General features: G+C 37.0%; 1 protein-coding gene across 1 annotated transcript in view; it reads right to left on the reverse strand.

Moving 5' to 3' along the window:
• The window catches only part of cntfr (ciliary neurotrophic factor receptor), a 228,182-nt gene that overhangs the window by 79,136 nt on the left and 125,960 nt on the right, over positions 1-23,086 (reverse strand). Inside the window, exon 4 of the mRNA XM_086300304.1 lies at positions 20,530-20,763. Within this exon, the coding sequence (XP_086156430.1) occupies positions 20,530-20,763 (234 nt within the window). The remainder of the gene's footprint in view (positions 1-20,529; positions 20,764-23,086) is intronic.

A 23,086-nucleotide genomic window follows, 5' to 3' on the forward strand; every position in this document is an offset into this window, starting at 1 on the left:
ACAAGGTTAGGTCCAGTGAGAAATGGGTGGTAAGGGTAGAGGAATGTGAGATGATTCTTCAAAAGCAACATTTTCAGTTCACAAGCAAAGACAGGCAGTGACTGTCAGTCTGACTGGAGCAAGAGGGCCGTTACCCCACTGTAGAGCACAAGCTGATAAGAGGCGTAGCAGTGACACAATCACTACAAGAAGGGAGATACAAGTCTACACAGACTGCACAAGAGAGCTGTGATACATCGCACTGGAAGATGCTAAAAAGCATGTTTGCATCATATCGCATTTTTAAATCTGATAAGAGATGGCCAATAACCTCTATAAACAGATACCTGCACATAAAAGTAATATAAATATGCACAGTCTGTGAGGAGATTTATACACCTCTGTAGTCTGTCACTCGTCCGAGTTCTACTTACTGATAATTTTTGGGCATACACTGCGTGCAGCGTTGATAGCAAATGATGAACTGGACTTGTCAAAATGCAGTGTTAAAATCCTAGGCTATTGCTCAAAGACTATTTTGATATTTATTTGTATTCATGGGTGGCAGCATAGCTTGCTGGGTTGAGCAAGTGACCCCTATGCTGCGAGGCTATTGCAGAGGTCCAGAGTTTTGTCCACCCTCAGTTGTTTCCTGCACGTCTTTCCGTTCTATCTCTCCTATCTTTCCTTTCTGGTGTAACCTCTGCCTACACCAAGGGCTTGGACAAATTGTCCACTGCATCCAAGGGTTGAGTCAACATACTAGCTAAGATATTGGCTGGACAGTTTCTTTCAAGTAAGGTAAGGTAGGCTGATAATATTACAAGCCTTTAATACTTTGATTTACGTTACAAATGTACTGTAAGAAAGTCTATTGTCTGTATGTCCAAGTGACCTGCAATCATAATAGAAAATAATATGGATTTTTCAAATACTATAAGGTTAATGATCAACCAAATTATCACTACAGTAAAACCCAGTCAGAATGCCTTGACAGCCTTAACCACTTTTAAAAAGAACTACAGCCATATTGAACAATTGCTGTCTTAATAGCTATTAAACCTATGATCAAATGAAAGATGACATCCTGCATCGTAGTATCCCGCTGCCTTCAGCGTGACACCAGTCAGTAATCAAATAAATTATGTCCAATTTAACCGTGAGGCTATTAATCCCCATTTAATTGCTTAGCTTTGCATCTTTATCCAGTTTCAGTGGCCTCTCAAAAACCCTGTCTGGAATCTCAATCAATATTATATGAAAGCATCATTCTCACATGTGTTTCACCAGATGTGCACATCGCCCTTGACATTGCTATAGGCCAAGCTGTGAATTGTAAAACAGGCAACACTCCACCTTGCTATATCCAAAAGATATCTGAAGATATGAAAAATTGTTGTCATGTAGAAGCCTTGAATGAATAATGCATTTTCTTTCCCCAAACTGCATTGGACAGCAGACATGGTCTCCATGAAATGTGTCCTGAGCATGGAAACGACTTAGACCGGTGAGATTGAATTTTGTAATGACACTAGAGGGCAGAACTAATAAGCTTTTCTAATACCTTTTCTAAAAGGGTATTTGATGCTTGAGGTGTTTGATGTTAGCCCGTCATTAACCTGGAGGTCACAGAACCAAGACAGTAAAGACACAGCAGGAATTGCCTGTTTCACTGTAATTTATCATCTCCAAAGTGGTGAAAGAAATAGTTATTTGAAAAAGAAAATCTCTAATATGCAGATAGATACATGAAAAGCTCATAAATTTGACAGTTAAAGTGATTATTAATTGCTAAATATATTTGATTACATCCATTTAAAAACAGTGCATGAAAAATGAGTATAGAATTATAATTACAGACCTTAATGTGACATGTATAATAAGTACCTTCTTATAAAATATGTCATTTTTAAGTGCTAGGTCATATTTGAGAAGTAACTATCTTCAAAGTAGGACTTTTTCATTGACTTTTAAATGCATGATACACTCATCTGTGATTAGTTTTGATGTAACCACAAAACTGCAGTAAGATGTTTTTAGTGTGACGCACGCCCAAAAAAGCTTTTGTTGTCATTATATGTTGTGCCCATGCATACTGTGTGTGTCCAAGTGTACGCTGTGAGTCAGTGAGTGCCTATGTTTCCTGGCGAGTGTTAATAATTTATATTCACTACTCTCTGATGGTCATCATTAAGAAATGAGGCAATTACCCTCGGCTGCATGTGTAGCTGCATGCGAGATGTACATATGTGATTGTGTTTTTGTGTGTGTCTGTGCTTGCTTTGATGATTTTTTGTGAAAATCTAACATAATATATCTTAGCTGACTGTTGCGCGTGTGCTCTCTGAATCTCTTACAGAAAGTGTATGTTATTGCCAAGATCATTATCAACAGAGCGCAAAGATCGACGTAAAGAAAAGAAAAGATTGGAGGAGGAAGTGAAGTGTGTTTTGGCTTGTTAGATGAATGGCAAAACAGTTCATCTTTTGTTACCAGCACTTTATCATATTGCATTTTAGCAAATTTATTATTAGGACATGTGAGCACAGTATAAAAAGAAATACTCCTCTTAAAACGTGCACTTAGATAAAACATCTTCCAGAGATGTGACATGCATCAAATGGAAAATAAATATACTTGACAAAATTACATCTTCTGTGTGATTTTAAAATGCAAATTAAACTGGAATGAAAATTAAACATTCTTATTTGCTTAAATGTAATGTGTTAGGCTAATTTGTGTAATTTCTGTGATTTATACTCCTCATGAGCATGCATACTTGTTGTTTCCATCTATCTGAGCATATTAAACCCCAGTCTCCTGTGCATATAAATCAAAAGGAAAACATCTGGAGATTGCTTCTTCTGTACTAAGAAAGTGAGCCTATAGTGAGTAAGGCTTTTATGTGACATATGTAATATTAATGTAGAACTGCCAGAAGATGAGCAGGCAATCATATACATCCAAATTACCAGTGCTTGTGCCGGTGGACCAAATTGTGTCTGTTTCTTTTACTTACGTGTCCTTTAGACCGAGGACACAATTACATTTTCATTGAAAGAATACCAACGTTTTATTGTTTCAACTCTTCTTTAAATCGTAGTTATTATGACAGCGGATAAAGAATGACCTTTGCCATCAATGAATGTCATCGTCTTTGCCGATAAGTCAATGACAGCTCATGAGGTTCCTGGTATAATCATGGTGAATCCTTATTAACTTTTACATGATGGCTCTTCTCCAGTCAGACTGGCAGACACTTATTTGTTCACATAAATTATAAGAAGACTTTACGTGCAAATATTAACATGTATTGCATTTATGTTAACAAAATGCAACTTGTAAGACATGGCTACGTGTCAGGCTCAATAACTGACATTTAAAGGATACTATAACACTAGTCTCCTGTCAATCACAGTATGCTTATTGATTGGACATGATCTCGTTCGCCTTTTTGGACAAAAACTGCAATCGGTCCAAAACTAAAAGATCTCATATAATCTCTGCTTCAGAATAGTAAGTCAAACATATTTTCAAGTTGTTCTTCCCACTAAAAAACTCTAAAAACATTTTTTCCATTATTCATTTATTTTTCTCATTTGATTCTTTCCTTCAACACATTTGGCATTTGAATCATGCTCCAATAATGAGTTGCATGCCCAGTGCAACAGTGCAGTGTTATCATTAATTCTGTCTTCATTTCCCAAAAGCATTTTCATGCTGTCCACTATCTCTCTTTTCATTGTAAGTCCGTATTATAAAATACCATTGGGAAAATCTGCCTCAAGCAAAAGTGAATCAGGTTAATTATTTCTTAATGAGCTTTAGAAAGATAATACAAGAGGACTGCAGAGCCAAGCTTGAGTTTTTCAATTTATTATTTTAGCTAAAACAAAAAATTGCATTTCATTGTGATTTTGATGATGAGACAGATGAGTGGGGCAGATGCCAAACAAGAGAGAAGGAAAGAAAATGTAAATATGTTTACAGATAAAAGAGGAAGAGGGGACCCTTATAATCATTTATTAATAGCCTCGGGCCAACAAATCCAATTTGTATTTCAAATCTAATACTGAATGTCCATGTCGCAGTTTGCAAATGACCAGAGTGAATTTACACAGAGTAAACAACTGCTGCCATTATGGCGCTGGCTGTCAAAGAAACAACTGAGGCATGGACATGCTGAGTAAGAGCACATTTTCTATCAGCAGCATCCTATTAGTGTGGACATTCAATCCAGTCATTCTTTCTTTCTTTCTTCTAAAAAATAATAATTTACAGCAAAACATTATATTAAATATAGTGTAAAAGTATATTCTGGTCAAAGATTCGAAAATAACTAGCTCAGACTGTCAGTTACATGTCAGACACAGAGGCAAATTGAACAAAACTGACAGAAAGGACTGACAGACAGGCTTGGAGAAAGGAAAGAGGATGAAGAAAGGGAGAAGGAAACGACGTACCGAAAGCAGAGGAGGGTGAAAAAGAAATGAGAAAGCAGACTGAGCGTTGCGATCCAAGCAGACTCACTAGACTGTATACTGCTTTGATGATTTCATCTTTCTCTCTGATTAGCACACAATAAGATTCCCCTCCAGAGATGCTGAAAGAAATGTGAAATGATTTCTTTTCTCTTCTGAGTTTTCTCAGCTTGCTGTCTCGCACAGTAACAGTCCAACATGGGCACTTGCAAACACACATCTGCTAGCTGAAACAAGAACACTTCTGCATGCTTCAGAGGTATACACAATGGTTTATTATTGTGTTTTAAAAACATATTGAAAAACATTGTTTATGGATTTGCAATTCATCTCTTAAGCTGTTTATTCAAACAATCTTATAAATCTTTATAAAATAAAATACAATATTCCTTTGAAGAATGTGCAGCTTTATTCAAAGCAGAACAATATCTAAGCCAGGAAGTATTTGATGTTATATTTTTTGTCTTAGTACAGATTTTTTTTAAATTATTATTATGTATACTTGCAAACTTTAGGCCATGCACACATACATGAATCAAGCCTAATAAACTGAAGTGAAGATGAAAACTAGTTTGGGTGAAAAAGCCAATTCCACATGCTTGCTCTTCTTATATATTTTTTAATATATAAAATTGACTATTCATATTTATAAATGTAGTTGCCAAAAATTGTGTGTAAAATATTTAACATGGTCTCTTAATCATGCTATAATTGTCTTTGGTCACATTTAATAGTAAGGCGATGCTTTGTTGTGACTACTAACTCTTCTTTTAACCTGTAAAGCTCTGTACTTAAATAGTTGTTTGTTTTCTTTCCTTCCTTATTTTTAATCCTTGATTTATTTAATTTATTTAATTAAATTGTAATTGTAATTATTAAATGTTTATTTAATAGCAGAACTGAGATCACAAAATTAAACACAGTTCCTTTTCTCCACTGAGTTTTCTCGATTTTACTTCGATTTTTACTTCTAGTGCAACGGCACTCTTTCCTGTAGATTTCATTGCAATGGCAAATAAATTGAACTATAAACAGTGAGTGTATATGCAATTAAAAAAAACAAACCAAAAAAACCAATGTGTGTGTGTGTTTCAGTTTCAGTGGAATAGAGATGCAGCTACTTTCATAACTTTAACTAGTGACAAAGTCTTTGGGAAAACCCTGACAGTGGCATGCTTGTGCAATTAACTGAATCTGACATGTCATAATACTTCTTGTAAGATATTTACATGATTGTTCACAGAGGGATAGAAGAAGGTCAAGTACTGTTTGATAGCTTTTTGACGTTGTTTCATGTTCTAGAAAACACACTAAGAGCTGAGATGATCCACGGTAAATGAAATCAGTTTTACTGTGAAGGAATAATTTTCACATTCAAAGACGAAGATAAATGAATGTATAAATAATCAAATGTTTTGCATTTCCTGAAGTGCTGAATCAATCGCAGCTACAAAAACTACTTCAAAATGGTTGGGCTGACACTTCCTCAAACTACAAATGATAATTAGGCTTGTGATGATTGTGTGAATGTGTTTGCATCTTCTTCTGTAACAGTATAAAACAAAACCCGCACAAATAACTGAGCTTTCATTGGTCACACACAAGTGCTGCTGATACACACAGCACAGATCCAGCCCACATTCTTGTCCGGCCAAGACCAACATTTCTGTGTTTTTCCACAATAAGAGTGGTTCATTCGACACAGGAGCTATGTTTGTGTGAGAGTCCTTTCATCTGCCCACTGCAACATGTGGTGGTGTATTTGTGTGGCTGAATATCCAGAAGGTGCTTGTTTATCTTAAACAAAAGTAGACTTCCCGTACCCATTTCTGTAAATCTCAGATCTCAATTTCTTTCATGAAAATTTTCAAGTAGGTGCATTTATTGATATTAGTATTGTAATAGCCACCCCCCAAAAAGTAATTACTTCAACCACACTGTTGCGTTCTGTGAGTATATCTGTCCTTGGGGACTGTCCCATTTAGCCACAGTCCAGGCGCACAGCTTCTTGGTCCCCAGGGATTGGGCCAACAAGCTGGGGTAATTGAAACGTTTCCAAGAAGACAGCAATGCTGAACCAGCTATTATGCTAGAACTTAAATTCTTAGAGAGCACAATATCACTTAGGTATATGAAAAAAATACAGATGATAAGACAGTTCTTGCCTATAATGTTACCATGACCACTATAGCTGACCTATAACAAATTATAGCAACAACTCTTGCTGTAGTTGAACAAAAGCTGAACAAAACACTGGTTTGTTAGTTTGGGGTTATTTATTTATTTTTTTATTTATTTTTACAAATTTTGTCCCTTTTTAACAATAGACAACAAAGAATAGACAGTTAGGAAAACAAGCAAAGAGAGAAAAAAAGATTTCCAACAAGTAATTGGAGAGTGAAGGACACAATCCCTTGGTATGTGCTTCAACCCTTTGGAGGTGGGGCAACCACATAACAGCACATGTTAATGGGTGAGACCTCTGCTCAGTTCACATTTTAACCATACACAGTGTTAAAATGTGATTCAAAATCAAATTTTGGTAGGTAGAACTGGTCATCTGCTAACTGGAAGGTTGGTTGTTAACTGGCTACTCTAGCCTGCATGCCAAAGTATCTCTTAGACACTGAACAAGTTGGAGTCTTAATGTTAGATAGAAAGCACTTAGATGTAGGAAAAAAGTATTTCTTTTAATGGGTGAATGTTATAGACAACATTATGTATAAAGTGGTTTGAGTGCTCCAGTACAGTCCATTTATCACCTGGCTAATCATATATCATATAGCTGATTTACAGAGGTATTTACAAAAAAGTTGGAATGCCATAAATATATGTATTAAAATAAACAAGCAAACGGCTTAAGTTTATGAATTTTCTGCATTCGTTTTCTTCTTTTTTGCTGGCTAAGTAAAATCAATAGCACATTTGCAATCTTTCTCAAAAATACATTGACTTGAACATACTCACTGACACACCATTAACTGTTTGTTGAAGTCTTAAATTCCTACTGAAGCAGGTGCAGCAGAATACAAGTTAAATGCTAACAGTCTGCCTTTACATCAGCACGACTTTAATAAGTCAGTCAATGTGTGAAACGATCTCCTTGGGAAGAGCAGATTAGTTTGCTGCATCAAACGTAAATGGCCCAAATAGACTAAATGGAGGAGTCACTTTTATCCTGAAGCAGAAAATTATGTTAGGTACTAGTTCATTACACACGCATATAAAGATACATGCAGAAGAGAAGAAAGAAAATACCAGGAGACCATACATAAATGGATTTGTCTACACAAATACATTCTACATGCACCATGAGCACATGTAAAAGACATCTATACAAAGACATGTAAATCAATGTACTCTATCCATCCATCTAGCTAGCTAGCTATCTATATTTCAAAGAGATTTGAGAATGGCTTGCAACATTGCTCAAAATGACTTTTAATATCTGTATTATTAAATTTAATATGATTTTGGTGCACGAATGAGTATCTTTTCTGTGTCCGCCTATGCAGACATCAGTTGAGTTGATTAAGCAGCCCTTCAAGATGGCCCAGGACACATTAGCGTACACACAACTAGGGATGGGTATTGATAAGATTTTCACGATTCCGATTCCATTTTCGATTCTGTTTAACGATTCGATTCTTTATCGATTCTTTTTAAAAAAGGAGAACACTAAGGTCGATTAGCTTAGAACTTTGTTTTATATCTTCTCTTTGAACAAGATAGAAATTTAGGAGTAACATGGCCTTACAAACCCAACAGTGAGATCTTAAGAGATCCAGCCTACGGCTCTTCAATGTGGTGTCACAGGGACCCCGGGGAAAAAAATTGTAAATGTAAAATAATAAAATAAATATTCTTCTGTAGCAATAACAAAGTATAACATAAATTATTCTGTAGCAATTACACAAGAATATCCAGTAATGTCCCTGCCTACAATTAAACACATTCACTTACCAAAAATCAGGGGCATCTGCTGTGGCAAATGGCTGCAAGCCTTTGACCACAAACTTAGTCACTGCTCGGTAACATTAGTCTATCCTGGCTTGAAAGGAGACGCTACCGGTAGACTGCAGCGAGAACTGCCAGCGAGCGCCAGCCAGACTCTGTCTCTCTCATCATGGTCACCTAAACGCGCAGTAATGGCAGATAAGGCAGATCGCGCTAACATAATATGCACTGTTAGCTGATTATTTACCTGCCGCATTAACGGGAGAGGACGTGCAAACGTTACCGCTGCTGCTGGGTTGAGATTCACGAGTCCGGAGCGGAATTAAAAACACGACATTCATTTAAGGTCATCGTGTGTTTTGTGAGCAAATGCTTTTGCATATTCGTAGTGTTTCCTCCCTTAAATGAAGTATCTACTTTGCAAGTATTGCAAGTTGCCCTGTTGTCATCCGTTCTTGTAAAGTATAACCAATCTTTTTAGCGTTTGAGCCGCCATGTTTCCTGCCAGGTAAATGACGCTCCGCAACGTGGTGACGTCATTCAGGGTGACTGGAATCGATAAGGGAATCGTTTGCAAAAATGGCAAACGATTCCAAGGAATTGAAACAGTGGGAACCGGTTCTCAACAAGAACCGGTTTTCGATACCCATCCCTACACACAACCATGGAAATGTGACCCTATGCATCTCAAGCTACATTCAGATATGTTCTGAGCAATTGGGTTTCAATGTGTCCCCAATACATATTGAGGTATAGGAGAGAGTACAAAGGGGGGGGTATACTGCTGAAACCTTCTATCCCCATTTATTTTCTATGCATCCATGTGACATGTGTGACTATTGTTTAAAAACTGAAAGCTTAGGGAAATCTTTGTAACAGTTAACAGTTTCTTTTTCTTTGACCAAAAGTTCTATTTTCAGGTGGATTAGACTGAACTTGTGTGACATGCCTGGCTGAAAGGGTCAGCAGAAGGAGGACAGTGTTACCTTTCAAAACATTTGACATTTGAAAATCTTTGCAGACACAGACACAGACACAGGCACACGCACACACACACACACACACACACACACACACACACACACACACACACACACACACACACACACACACACACACACACACACACACACACACACACACACAAGAATGGCCATTGAGCATATTTTCATGGATATCTGACCATTCCTCAGTTGCTTGACGTCAGTGGAGCAAACTATTCAACCTCACTGATGGACATTGAGCCAGGGGGAATAGTTTCTGGTCACAGGCACTCCTTCCTACTGATTCTCGCTTTCTCTTTTGCCTTCACACACACACACGCACACATGTACACGCGAGCACACAAACACACGAGATCATAAAAGGGCCAAGACAGCCCAGACTTTTCTATTTTACTGGACAATAGCATGAACAGGGATTTTGCTTCTTAGCAGACACACAAAAACACATTGTGACAGCCAGTGACAAATTATTATGAAGCATGCAAAAAGGCACCCATAGACAGCAGTAGCTACATTCAACACACACACACGCACACACACACGGTCACATAGCAAAGACATTTGTGCTTTATTGCATGTCAACTGTAGGAAAGCGGAGCAAACAGAGAAGACACGATAATAATACATTGCATCACTTGGTTTATTCCCCTACCTCTGGATGGGTAATTACAGCGAGAAAGGGAGATTAGAGTTAGGAAAGGCAAACAGAGTGACACAGGGAGAGAGAGAAAGGGAGGGAACACAATGGATTTTGGCTTGCTTCAATTAATCCTTTTTATCAGAAGTTTGATCAAAATCTAACAGAACCAAAAATTAATGGACTGGCTCCTACAAAGATTAGTAATTTAAAAAAAAAATCAAGGCTCTGAAGGAGAGACAGAAAGAAAAAGACAAAGGAGGGCAAGATTAAGTTGGGGGAAGAGGAGGACAGGAGTAAAGGGAAGAAATGAGAAAGAGTATGTGAAAGAGTCAGTGAAGGGACAAGTTAACTCTGACTGTGTAGATGGAGGAAGTGATGAAAAATCAAAATTTAATCATAAGAATATATCCATCAATCCATTTCAAGATTGACCAGAGAATGTTGGAGAAGGTGTGAGGCTGGCAAAAGGGGGAGAAAAAAACGTTTAGGGCAGGCATGGCAGCACCAATAGCACACTGCCAATTACCCGATATACTTCATGGTGTTTTTTCATGCAGAGCATGCAAGTGGAACGAAGCTGGAGCATTGGAAATTTAATAGGGCCAAGGAGCAGAATTTTAGGAGACTAGAAGTGATGCTCTATTTGCTATGCTACCAGAAGCAAAACAATGAGTCTCATGTTTGTGAAACGGATGTAGGACTCTTACAACCATGCTCTTGGCTGAGCATTGTTGTTCGTGACAAAACTCACTTGTATACTTGTAACACCAAATTTGCCATTTCTAAAGGCACTGATCTTGTAATTTTAGTTGCATTTCTGTGAAGAATCAACACTAACTTTCTCACATCTCATTTCAATAAAATGCTTTGCTGAGAAACCTGTAAGTATTCAGGTGGATGTCACTTTACATTAAACGCTTTGGCAGACCAAGCAGATCCAAAATGCCAAAGAAGTTCCGATGCAATCACCCAGACGACCAAAATAATACGGTGCTCTGACAACTCAGAGGTATTTTAAGGACATTACTGTGAATGTCCTTAAAATACCTCACTATTTGTAACAAACCCCAGTGCTAATTAACCATACTGACATATCAGGCTTTTTTGAAAGAGTATACAATTTATAACTCTGTTCAGCTTCAAAGTTAATGTTAACTTCGTAGCCTACCAGTGTTTTTAAATGAATATTACCTTTTGAGACTTATAAACATGTCCTGTATTTAAGCCCATCAGGCAGCCAGATTTCTAAATACCAGTCTTCACTTAGGGAGAAAAAATTTATACAGATTCAAATTCAGTAGTACTAAGATATTGTGGGCTGTAGATACACATGTATACTGACTAATGTACTACATACTATACACTTCTTCTGGTCTTAATAGTAAACATTAAGATGGGAAAAAGTGTGAGAAAAGTGTGAGACTTTTAGTAAAAAGTTATACAGACTGAAACGCATGGACAAAGATGAAAAGGAAAAGACAAAGCAATAGGTGAAATGGGACAGACTAGGCGCGGTGTAAGAGGATTAGTGAGAGAAAGAGAAAGACAAGAATGAGATAAAAAAAAAAAAACAGGATTGGGGCAAAATGTTAAGATATGAGGAAGAAAAAAAATTGCTTCATGGGTGAACTGTGAATGGCCACAACCGTGGAGGTGGGATATTAAAATATTATGCCAATATTATGTCTACAATGATGTGTATTTGTCTACATGTACTCTTTTCTACTCTAACTTCAGAAAACATTATCCTCAGTCTGACACAGACTAAATGTAAGGCATCTCCGAAAACGTTAGAGCACTTATGGAAATATGTGATGTCTTGATGAATCGAGCAGGTATTCGAAGTTTACACATGACCATTCTCGCATGAAAATATCTTAAAAGTTTATTTTGTGACCCAGAAAGAGTAATATTTCAAACTCCGCCACTCTGTGTTCCTCCGCCACTGCCTCATTTGAGTTTTGGATGAAATGGATTCTGGGATATTGCATTTCGTCATTTCAAGCTGATTGGAGACCAGAACAGCCAATCAGATATCTTTGCATCCAAGTCTGTGATTGGCTGGTTTTGTGGCACAAATATAAAGGCGTACAGAAAGAGTTGAACACGCACGAGCAACACATTGCGAGCGAGCGCAAATACAAAAACTGAGCGAGAGGGGCTGCTATTGAGTGTGTGTGTGTGGATAATAGCAAACACTGAAATACATTTTTTGCACACAGCAATGAATTTTGTTCACTCAAATTTTAGTTTTCTTCGCTCAAAATAAATTTCTCCTCAAAATGCAACACTTGCACCTGCAAACTTTTTTTTACTTGCGCTCAAATTTTTTTTACGTGCCCTCAGAATAGTGGCACAAACATGACGCCGTAGATAACTTGCTGAAGAACTGGAGTTTCTTCTCCCCCCTCCAGGCTGTCAGACACTTGATAGTGACCTGCGCGTGCTTCTCAGCCAATTACAGCGGTACAGACACCCAGCCTTCCGTTTCCATTAAACTCCTTCATTCACATACATTATTCTCTTGCATACATATATTTTCTTCAGACATGTATGCATTCTCTTCTTACATACATATATTATTTGTGAGATTAAATGCATATTGAATGCATGTAAATGAGCGCAACATGTAGGAATGCATAAATGAAAATGCATGTATGTTAGAGTGAAAATTTGTAAATATGTACATTAAAATACATGTATAAGAGAGCACAATATTGCAATGTGTGTTAAATATGTGTAAACATGAGAATAAAAATATCTAAACATAAAAATTTTAATAAAACTATGTGAGAGTGAAAATATATGTGTGTGAAAGAAGAATGTAGTGTGTGTGAGAGTGAAAGAATGCACACACTATTTCATACACATACATGTATTCACTTCCATTTGACTTCTTAAGCCAGGGCCATTTTCCCATTTGTTATGGTTTTCTGCTACAATAAACTGATGGGAATTACTGTTGTCCTGCAAGTAGAGCAAAAAATGGTGCAGGGAGAAATTTGCGATGTAGAGCGGAACAACAGAGGACAAACTGGAGTAAAAAGACAGAAAGAAGACAATGATGGTCACGATTAATATTGTAAGGGAGGTAACTAAGATGTGGATAAATAACTCTTATCTGTATGATTATCTCATTAAGCCTCTCCTAGCGTGTGCTTTTGTTTTTCACTGTTTCCTAAAGGAAAGAGTTGTTTTTACTCCAGGAGTCAGAGATCAGCTACAACACTAATCCTGCAGCAGAAATTATTGGATTTACTCAAAACACTTGGTGGCACTGCAGACTTTGGTCAGATCTCTGTACTAAAACTTTTTCCCATACTTTATAAATAAAATAATGTTGTGAAGACAGGATAACTCTTTTCTTCATAAGTAATTTTTTTTATTCTATTGATAAATATCTAACATTTCACGCAATATAGGAACTTATACTATACAATTGACTACACTACAAAAAAAAATCAAACCAAGCAATCTGATTTACATATGAATCAGATTATGCTATTTCTTTGAACATGTATTTAAACTGACTGCCTTAAAAGTACTAATTTTACTCTGTTTTGACAGACTGTGGCAACTGGTCTTGTAGATTTTTTTTTTAAAAATGACATGAGAGAGCATGCGCTTTTGCTAGACTATTGAATTAAATTCTAAGCTTGTGTGAATCCTCAATGATTCCATTGACTATGATTGACTGGATACTGGGACACGCAAGGAGAGTAATTAAAAAGGAAGAAAAGTAGTTCTTGCAGTGCCCTTACATGTGGGGGCAACTTCCTGGTTAAACAGGAAGTCTCAGAGGAGCTTTATGAGTTCACCCTCCTCTGTAGCGATCTGTCTGCAAGGAGACAAGACAATTCCATTACCCAGCAATGTAGCACAGGTCCCTTGAGTGCGTGTGTGTGTATGTGTGTGTGTGGGGGGGGTTACGCACCAAAACAAGCTACCCAGGGAAAGGAATAAGACATCAATTCATGGTGTGTCTGTGTGTGTTTGTGTAGAAATAAGTTGCCTGAGGATGGAGATGCACATGACTCTAACGACAGAAATCACACCTTCTTGTATTAGGAGGTTGAAAACACTCAGTGTGTGGTATGGCATTTCATTGGTCACATTTTGTGCTATACATTATCTTATTTATTCAAAAAGTGTCATCTAAAAGTGTCATGTGAGCTTAATTAAACTCATATTAAATATACTAAAGTTATACTCTTTGGATGGGACAACAACAAGAGCTACAGTAAACAGCTATAAGTAAATATCATTTTAGTTGTTATATCTATTTGCATCTACAAATACAAGTACTGCATCTACTAAAAAAAAAGACACACCAATAGTATGGAATGGTACTGTGTCCTGCTGCCTAATTCAAATGGTGATTTACACACCCCTTATTGAGCAAGGATAGACTGGACTTGGAATTAAGAAGCAGGGAAAGAATGACTGCATATTTTGTTCCATTTCTGGTCTTCCAAGTATGGTTTTTGAGCACTAACCACACTCACACAGCAACATGCACATGGGTTAAACAAATCAACTCGATACTCCAACACTAGTGGTTAAGACTTCGGTTGCAATTTGTAGCATTAAGAAAAAAAAAGCAACTGTTTACATAATGTCATTGCTATGATCTGAGAGCAGCTCAAACTGGATTTGTTTACGAGAATGGGTGCCAAACCTAGATCCCTCTTTTTTTGTGTGATGATTTGTGGTATAAATTCATTACTATACAGACACAATTCTTGCTTGCAAGATGAATGCTTTTCTTCATTGTACATGTTTAAAATGTTGTCATTACAGTAATGGAAGCGGAGGAGTGGTTGCGGGCAGGGGCTGGTTTTGTATCGTCTCAGCTGGCATTCTGAGTGGCATACTGGCTGAGTAGCTGAATTATGGGCTCTAAAAACAGGGAGTCAATAGCAACAATGCTTTTAGACACTCATGCGTGTGTTGCATGTTCTTAAGGTGATAATCATTATCATTTCAAAGTTGTGAGAAAAGTTACCTCTAAATGGAAGGAAAGAAGAAGTGGTCCATCTCAGTTTTCAAACTGGGGTTTCTGACTGTCAGTCTCTTAAATGCCCATCATTCAGAATTTATTCATTGCCACTGTATTTGGTGAAGAGGTGGTTTACATTCGTCGGATGATTTTTTTTCGGTGAACTTTTTCTGGTAATAATAATAATTTTTAAAAAAAAACTCAAAACTTTGATTACATTCGCAAATTATATATGTTTTACACTGTATATTTAACCCTCTGTATCCCATAACAACCTCTTTTTTATGTTTACTCCCAAGTCACCTCAAGTGCTTCTGTTCATCTGTAGCATCTGAGTCTATAAAACTTTGTGAAAGAAGTCTGACATTGATCGACGAGTCTGTGAAGTGTTGAGGATATCCCAAACTTTTTTGTCAGTAAGGTTGGTTGTTTTTACAAGACTTAGCTGTTGTCAATAACACTTTATCTGAAATAAAACTAGCATCATCAGACTCTCACAGTATGACTTTCTAAACACTTGAGTCTAACTTTATCTTAAAACAATTTGTTGTTGTTTTAGCCGACTAGTTGTTAGCTGGGCACAGATGGAAGATTTACATGTGTAATCCTGCTGGCAATAGATAATTTCAATAATATAAGGAATAAATAAGCAGATTTCTGTAAATTCTTTAAGCTTTTTTTTTTTTTGCTAAATATGAGTGTTTACAATATTCACCAGTTTCTCCCTTTTCTTCAAAATTGTCAAGAACATTTTAGTAGAATTCTGTTGGAGTGTGGAGGGTTAAATAAAACCTTTTTTCCTCAGGTACTCATGTTTCCTACAAAATAAGCCTCAGTAATTAACCGTCACACTGTACATTAAGTACTGCAATTGAACAGATGAGTTTATCTAGTTGTTACACCTGAACTAAGTCAATACAAACATTTTTCAAAGAGTTATCATCATGTAGTAGAGCTTTCAGTGAAATTGACTTGTATGCTATCATATGTAAAATGTTTCCCTAAAGAAAAGGTCCTTCCGTACTTTCCTCCATCTCCCTGATAATTTTAACCATGGAACATCCTTTTGCAGAAGATGTAAACTTTAAGTTATTTCTTTGTGATATAACCAAGTTGCACATAGACTATGTCTAAAACTTGCATAAAGTGCAGCTGGTTCTCACTAGCAGTATAATGCAGCTGACAGGTGAGTGGCTGGATATATGATGCTATGCTGTTAATGCTGTGTTTGCTGGGAGGCTTAATAACTGGTTGGGTGCAGCTCATCTTGCTATACTATAAATTGTTTAGCTGACGGTCATTGAAAAACAGCAATACATACAAGAATGGACAAAGCCAGAGAAGAGGAGGACAGCAATAACTTCACTGTTGTGACAGCAAAGGATGCACTATCCCACAAGCGCTTCAGTGTTTTATGACCGCTTGCTAATTAAATTATAATGAAATTTTACTGGGTGTACTCTTTCATTTTCTATTGTATTTTTTAAACCATATGTCACTTTTTATTTTACCAGCTTTATGTTACCCCCTTTACCAGTTAACATCACGTCTTATTCTGAAGATACAGTCTAAAGACGTCACTGAGTACTTGGGTGCTGAAGTTTCCTTGTGTGTCTCTCTGTTTATGCATGTGGATGAGGAGATGGACAGTTTTTAAAACAAAGTAACAGAGAGAATGTAAACTAACAGTTATATACAGTGGTGAAATAATACAAATGGGAAAAGAAACAGACATCAAAGCAGCACTATATTTCCACATGAAACTCAACACAAACAAGTGCTGTCTCCTTGTGCTAACATTATGTTGACACAGTCCATAAATTCGGTGTGAAGGTGGACCAAGCGCGCATACACACATAGCATAACACTAGTGTTCCTAATGCAAACCAGTGTAAACACAAAGCCAAGCGATGCTGCCTAACACAAATGAAAAAGCCGGCGTAGATAGATGGATGCTAGAAAGAGTGGGAAAATAAGGACGTCATACAAGGTTGCTTTACACACGCACACATACGTATGAAGAATAACGAAAGGCAAGATAAGAAAGATGAGAGATAATCAAAAAAGTTTGAGAGACAAAGAGTGAAGGAGAAAAACTAAAAAGCATAAACAGATGGCTCTGTGCTATTCTCCTGATAACACTTCTATCTGTGTGAAACATAACAAGCCCCCAGTGTAAGTAATAAACGCTGCATAAAATCAAACTACCATCATGATGGTAATCAGAACAAGTGTAGCCTGTCATGATGTCATTATCACTGTAGCTGCACAACACTTAAAGTTTTGTAGGTGGCAGTTAACATAATGAAAAAAAATGTAGCCAGAAAACAAAGTCGCAGTCATAACAGACAATAAAACACAGACAGAAGAGATTTAGCAATGCGGAGTTACAGTTGCTGCCACCCCAACGTATCTTGAACGTGTCATAAAATCACAGACTGTTATTGAGACAGTTAGATTCAGTGCTAAAAGTAGGTTAGCAAAGTAGGATCTGACCCTTGATGAATGGATAAAATAAAACTCTGTTTGTCTCTCACACACAAAGTGTCATTTTGATAGCAGAAAAGCAGCACCAGTCTTTCACATGTGTTTGTACACAGATACTGTTTCCATCTGTCCGTCTAAGGCTCTCTCTCTCTCTGTTTTATACATACCTAAACATACACACATATCCTGGCCTGTTTGTGAATTGCATCATTCCCCCCGCTGACATAATTTGCCATAACATAAAAGTCATTAAATCAGTATTACTTCAGCATTGTGTAATTCATCACTGCTGATATGATTAACCAAACTGTCATGCGCTCATATAGTCTCATTCATCAAACATTTGCTTGGAAATGTAACATTTAACATCAGCACTGGGATAAAATCTTGATGGGTTGTGTGTTTGGCCTCTATTGGTTCTGTTGACAAGTGGATGGAATCATACTGGCATGGTTTACTGTTTAGCTAAAGGGGACGTGAGCTGACCACTTTTTCAAAAATATCTTTAACCGTTGAGTGTTTATTTATTTTATTTGTTTGTTTTTTTGGATCGGTTATTTGTATGCATGATTCACGAAAGACATTTTAACATTTCACCTGGCACAAATGAGATAAATGAACCGGTCGACCTGTCTTTCAATTTGCTTTTCTCAAAAATAGAGTTGTGGTGGACTCAATAACACAAGAGTGTCAGAAAGATGAACGCTGTATGGGCTATTCCCCCCCTTGGAGTGATGAATCATGTGCTGTGTATCAAAATTTGCCACCGTTCTGAAGTAGCCTACTGTGACTGATGCCAAGAAGATATTTAATTTCACTCTCTAGCCTTGCAGCTAAAGTGGGATTTCTGTAAAAAATGTAATTTAAAATGTTGTCTATTCCTTTTACTACTAACAGACTGAAAAGGAGGGAAGACAGAGTGATCATTTTCATGTGAACAAACACTGCCCAGCAGAGATAATGTCCCTGCTTTTTATTTTATTTTAACTACAGTAAGTAGATAATAATTCACTGTTGACTGAACATTGTTTTTATTCGATCTGTCATTTAAGATTGACATTCAATCTGTCATGAGGCAGAACTGCAGTGACAGATGAATTCAAAAATAACAGCCAAGCTAATGGATGGAGGATGATAAATATAATAACTGTGAATAAGTTATGTGATATATTATAAATAAGGCAGAACGCTAATCTGCTGGTTAGAGAAATCGCTTGTCATTAAAATCATTATTAACATTTATAAACATTCAAATATTTGGACATCCTGTAAGCTATACCAGTATACCACACAAAAAGCATGTACTAAGATTAACGTTTAACTTAAATAGAGACCAACTAATGAAATTACTTCTGGGGTTCTTCTTTTCATTGTCATATAAACTGTTCAGCTTAGTCAATAAAGCAATTTATAACAAAGGCAATTTCATTCAAGTCATCGTCTTGCCATTTACCACTCCATCCAACACACTTATTATGCAAAGAATAAGTGCATAAAACTTTCACCATGAAAATAATGGATTTAAAATGAGGCCAATGCCAACTCACAAACCCTCATGGCAGTCCATTAAAAGTGACATCATTTACTTTTCGTATGATTATTACGATTATGCACACCATAACAGGAAATAGACCAAATATAATTTTAACAGCTATTCATAAGAACTGGTCAGCTGGCAGCAGATCTACTGTAAAGATTGTTATCACAACAATTCAAGTTTTATATTGGCATTTAAAATTTGAATGAAACAGCCCCTCAAACATTACAGCGTACTATTAAAATTGTCATTTAGCTGAAGTGCTCACTTTGCACGGAACAAAAAGAATCTGGAAATTTGGTAGCCAGCTGTAGGTTGACCCTCACAGTCGTTAATACAAAGTCATAACAGTCATAACATCCTGTGACTAGTCAATAGAATGGATTCAGCTTCTTAAGTAATATTCCTCAGTCTTTAGACACAGTTGATTGCAGGGATGGTCGCAGGTTTTATAAGCTCTGACCATCCCGCACTCAAAGCTTATTTCAAAAGGGCCTCTACTGTGATTCCACTAAGACTGGAATGATATCACAAATGATATCACAAGCATCGACTGTGACTATCTTTCAGTCTAAGCTGATCACATATTTAGACCTTTTTTTGTCAAGCTTTGGAAGCAGCTGAAATTGGAATTGTGGTTGGAGGGTTAGGGTTGTTGTTGGTTTGAATGTATGTAGCAGATTTTTTATTTGCACTGATTATCATTATTATTATTAGTAGTAATAGTAGTAATGTAATGCAAAGTCATTTGGTTTTAAATGTGTTAAAGACATAAAATGTACTTGTTTCTTCATTATTTGATGCTCTATATTGAAAGAATGGTATCATACATTTAGTTATAAATTCTTAATGGAACAACAAAACTCTGGCAAATTTCCATGGAGACATAAAATATAAGCATTAATGACAGCTAGTGCTAATAAGGTTAAGCTAATTGACATAATTCAGTTTGTTAAGAGACAGCCCTCAACAACGATAAAAATAGTAACAGACTCACCGTGTGTTAAAGAAGTTTATATTTTAGGATTCATCACAATTCTCATTTATGTGTACATTTTACCATCTTGTTACTTTACTTTCTTGAGTAATTTTACATTACACAGAAAGCTACTTAAACATAGCTGAAGTAAGACTAAGCAGGGCATCTATAGCCATTATTTTTATCACATTTGTATCAGATTACTTTTGAAATTATCAGCAGTGTCATACTTGTTTCTATGTTGTTGGGGTTTTTTTTCTTTTTGTTTTTTGTTGACATCCCAATGGCATCAAGAGTAGCTTATTTTATTTTACTACTTTCTTATTTTATTCACCTTTTGTCTTTCCATCTTATGTCTGCAATCACTCACTTTCCCTTCGGGATGATTAAAAATGTGTCATGTCTCATCCTTAACACTTAGAGGGCAAATGCGCCCGTCCTATTGGAAGTAAGCTACTGTACTTACTTCCAATTTGGAGAAAGATGGCTTCATGTTTGTCATCATCTTGCTTCTGAAAACAAGTGTAGAGTCCAGTATGGTTCAGGGACACGTTAGTCAGGATCAGTCTGGGGCCTTCTAGACTGTGCTGGGCCTTCACATATGTCCCATTCATCTTCCATGATACTGATGCATCATTGTCCAGGGAGCCACACTGCATGGTGACATCACTGCCTATTCGTCCATACTGGATCCTATCAGCTAAAAAGAGACAGAGACAATGATTAAGTGCTGGGGATAGCAACAGTTAATAACCACTAAAATATCTGTGCAGTGTAATTACTGCCCTGTGTGCATGTTGGCCCTTGGCAACTGAACACAGACTTCCAATTCAGGATTCAACACACTTCCAATTAATCTATTCTTATTCTTTTGTTATTTTTTCTGTGTGTGTGTTTCTGGACACTAATTCTCTCTCTAAATCGCTTTCATATATGTTTATTTGTGTACACAAAAAATATATTTTCTACTTTATGGAACAAAGTTTTGCTGCTCACGTCAGAAACCTTAAGGGACAGATTTTCACAACTCAGTTGCATTATGATTTTAAAATGTTCCAGTTAGGTATTAAACACTACCTAGTTAGGTTTGGAAAAAGATGGTTTGGGCAAAAATATAACAGTTGCTATTTCACAGCTCAATTTCCTGTTTGGCAGACTGACACATCCCCGCAGAAAGCTCTTGACAACATTTAAAAAAAACAAAAAACAAGCACGTCCATGCTCACAGGTGTACACACGGGTGATCACACCCACAAACTACACCCTTTTTGGCTCCTACCTCAAAGCACACTGTGTTCTGTTGATCTTATGTGCTGCACAATAATGTTTAATATTTAGTATTTACTGTCATATTCCCATATATCATTGTGATGTTGTTTATTCTATTACTCTTGTTCTCTTCTGCTTGTTTTCTTTTTTCTTTCTCAACAGGTGATCCAGGTGATCGATATATGCATTTTCTTTTTCTTTTTTTTTCCCCTGCCCATTCTGTTGGTTTTTGTCTTTTTCCCTTCTCCCCCGTCCCTCTTCTCAGCTGTTTCTCTTTCCCTCTTTCTTTCTCCCCTTCTTTCCTCCAGTCAAGTCAGCAAGTGAAAATAAAATAAACAATAAAAGGCAAATCAAATGGACCATTATGGCAAGGCTGGGATGGTCAACTTGGTAAAGTAAATCCGTTGGGCATCTTTCTTTGCCTTTAGACAACAATTCTGATGGCAAAAGAGCCAAACGGGACAGGAAAGAAACAAACAAAAAAAAAGCGTGTAAAAAAAAAAAAAAAAAAAAAAAAAGACAACATTTCTGCTACAGACAAACAATACATTGTGATTTATAATTGAAATATATTTCAAAAATGTGGGGACTGACAAATAAAACCCCAAAACAAATCATGTCCATAAACACAAACAACTTTCTCTGACTATTTCTATCAAATTTTGAAAGAGAAAGTCGATTCTGACGTGTCTTTTCGTTGATGCCTTTAGCCTTCTGTTAACTAACAGCAATGCCCAGTCAGGAAAGTAGTTGGGTCTGTGACCTCCAGGGTTAGGGGTTATATGTGAGCCTAATGGGTGTTCTCGCCAAACACTGGGGTTAGTAGCCCTGTTGTGTTGATAAGCCTCATGGGGCATGCCACGACCACAGAGACTGAAGACCTCAGATTAACACTTAACACTGGGGATCAACAGCACAACAAGAAACAACAATAAAATATTGATCTCCATCTCTGTAAAAGCCCTCTTCTATGAACAGGGGGGGGGGGGGGGGGGTTGGGCGTGCTGCCTCTACTGGCTGTAGATCAAATGCTGTCAAGATCCTTGTCTTGGTCTGATGTCTCTTTCCTAGACTTTTTCTTTGTGTGTCTCTCCCCACCCACCTTTGTTTCTCACCACAATGCCTTTTTTTCACTTGAGCTAGCTTCCATCTCTCAATCTACTCAGACATGCTTCTTATCACAGCTGATACAGATGCCAACCCAGTGTTTCATGTATATTTCATGTCCCATAACAGAGCCATCTATATTTAATGGGGACAAGATCCTTGTCCCCATTAACATTAACCCAACGCTGTTTGTTCTCTTCGTCTTCCATTCCACCGTTCATTACCCCTCACTAACCCTTTCTTTTTGTAATTCTCTGTGATTCATGCCATCTTCATTTTTTTTCTATTATTATCATTTTTTTCTTCTGCTGTCCGCCCGAGCCATCTCCACGCTCGCCCTCCAAATTTGCCAAATAATGTGTGTGCATATGCATGTCAGTGGCAAGAAATGCCAATTCCTTTGATCTCCTTCTCTGTCAACTTACTTTGAACAAGTTTGTGTGACTTTATTTACATAAAAAGCTATTTGCATCTTAGCATAAACCTTAAAGTTTGACTTTGATGTTAGCTTTGATGATGATGCTGGTGCCCTGCTTCATGTGACAAGGAAGAGAAGAGAAGAGAAGAGACCTTGAATTTTAAGTCAGTGGTCATTCATTGCGCTTTCAAACCAACTAACTGCAGAATATATTGTGTGATTACTGGTA

Source organism: Aulonocara sp. 'chitande type north' Nkhata Bay, linkage group LG7, assembly GCF_057382095.1.
Source record: "Aulonocara sp. 'chitande type north' Nkhata Bay isolate Kocher_YH1m ecotype deep benthic linkage group LG7, A_spYH_male_GT1.1, whole genome shotgun sequence".
NCBI classification, from domain to species: domain Eukaryota; kingdom Metazoa; phylum Chordata; class Actinopteri; order Cichliformes; family Cichlidae; genus Aulonocara; species Aulonocara sp. 'chitande type north' Nkhata Bay.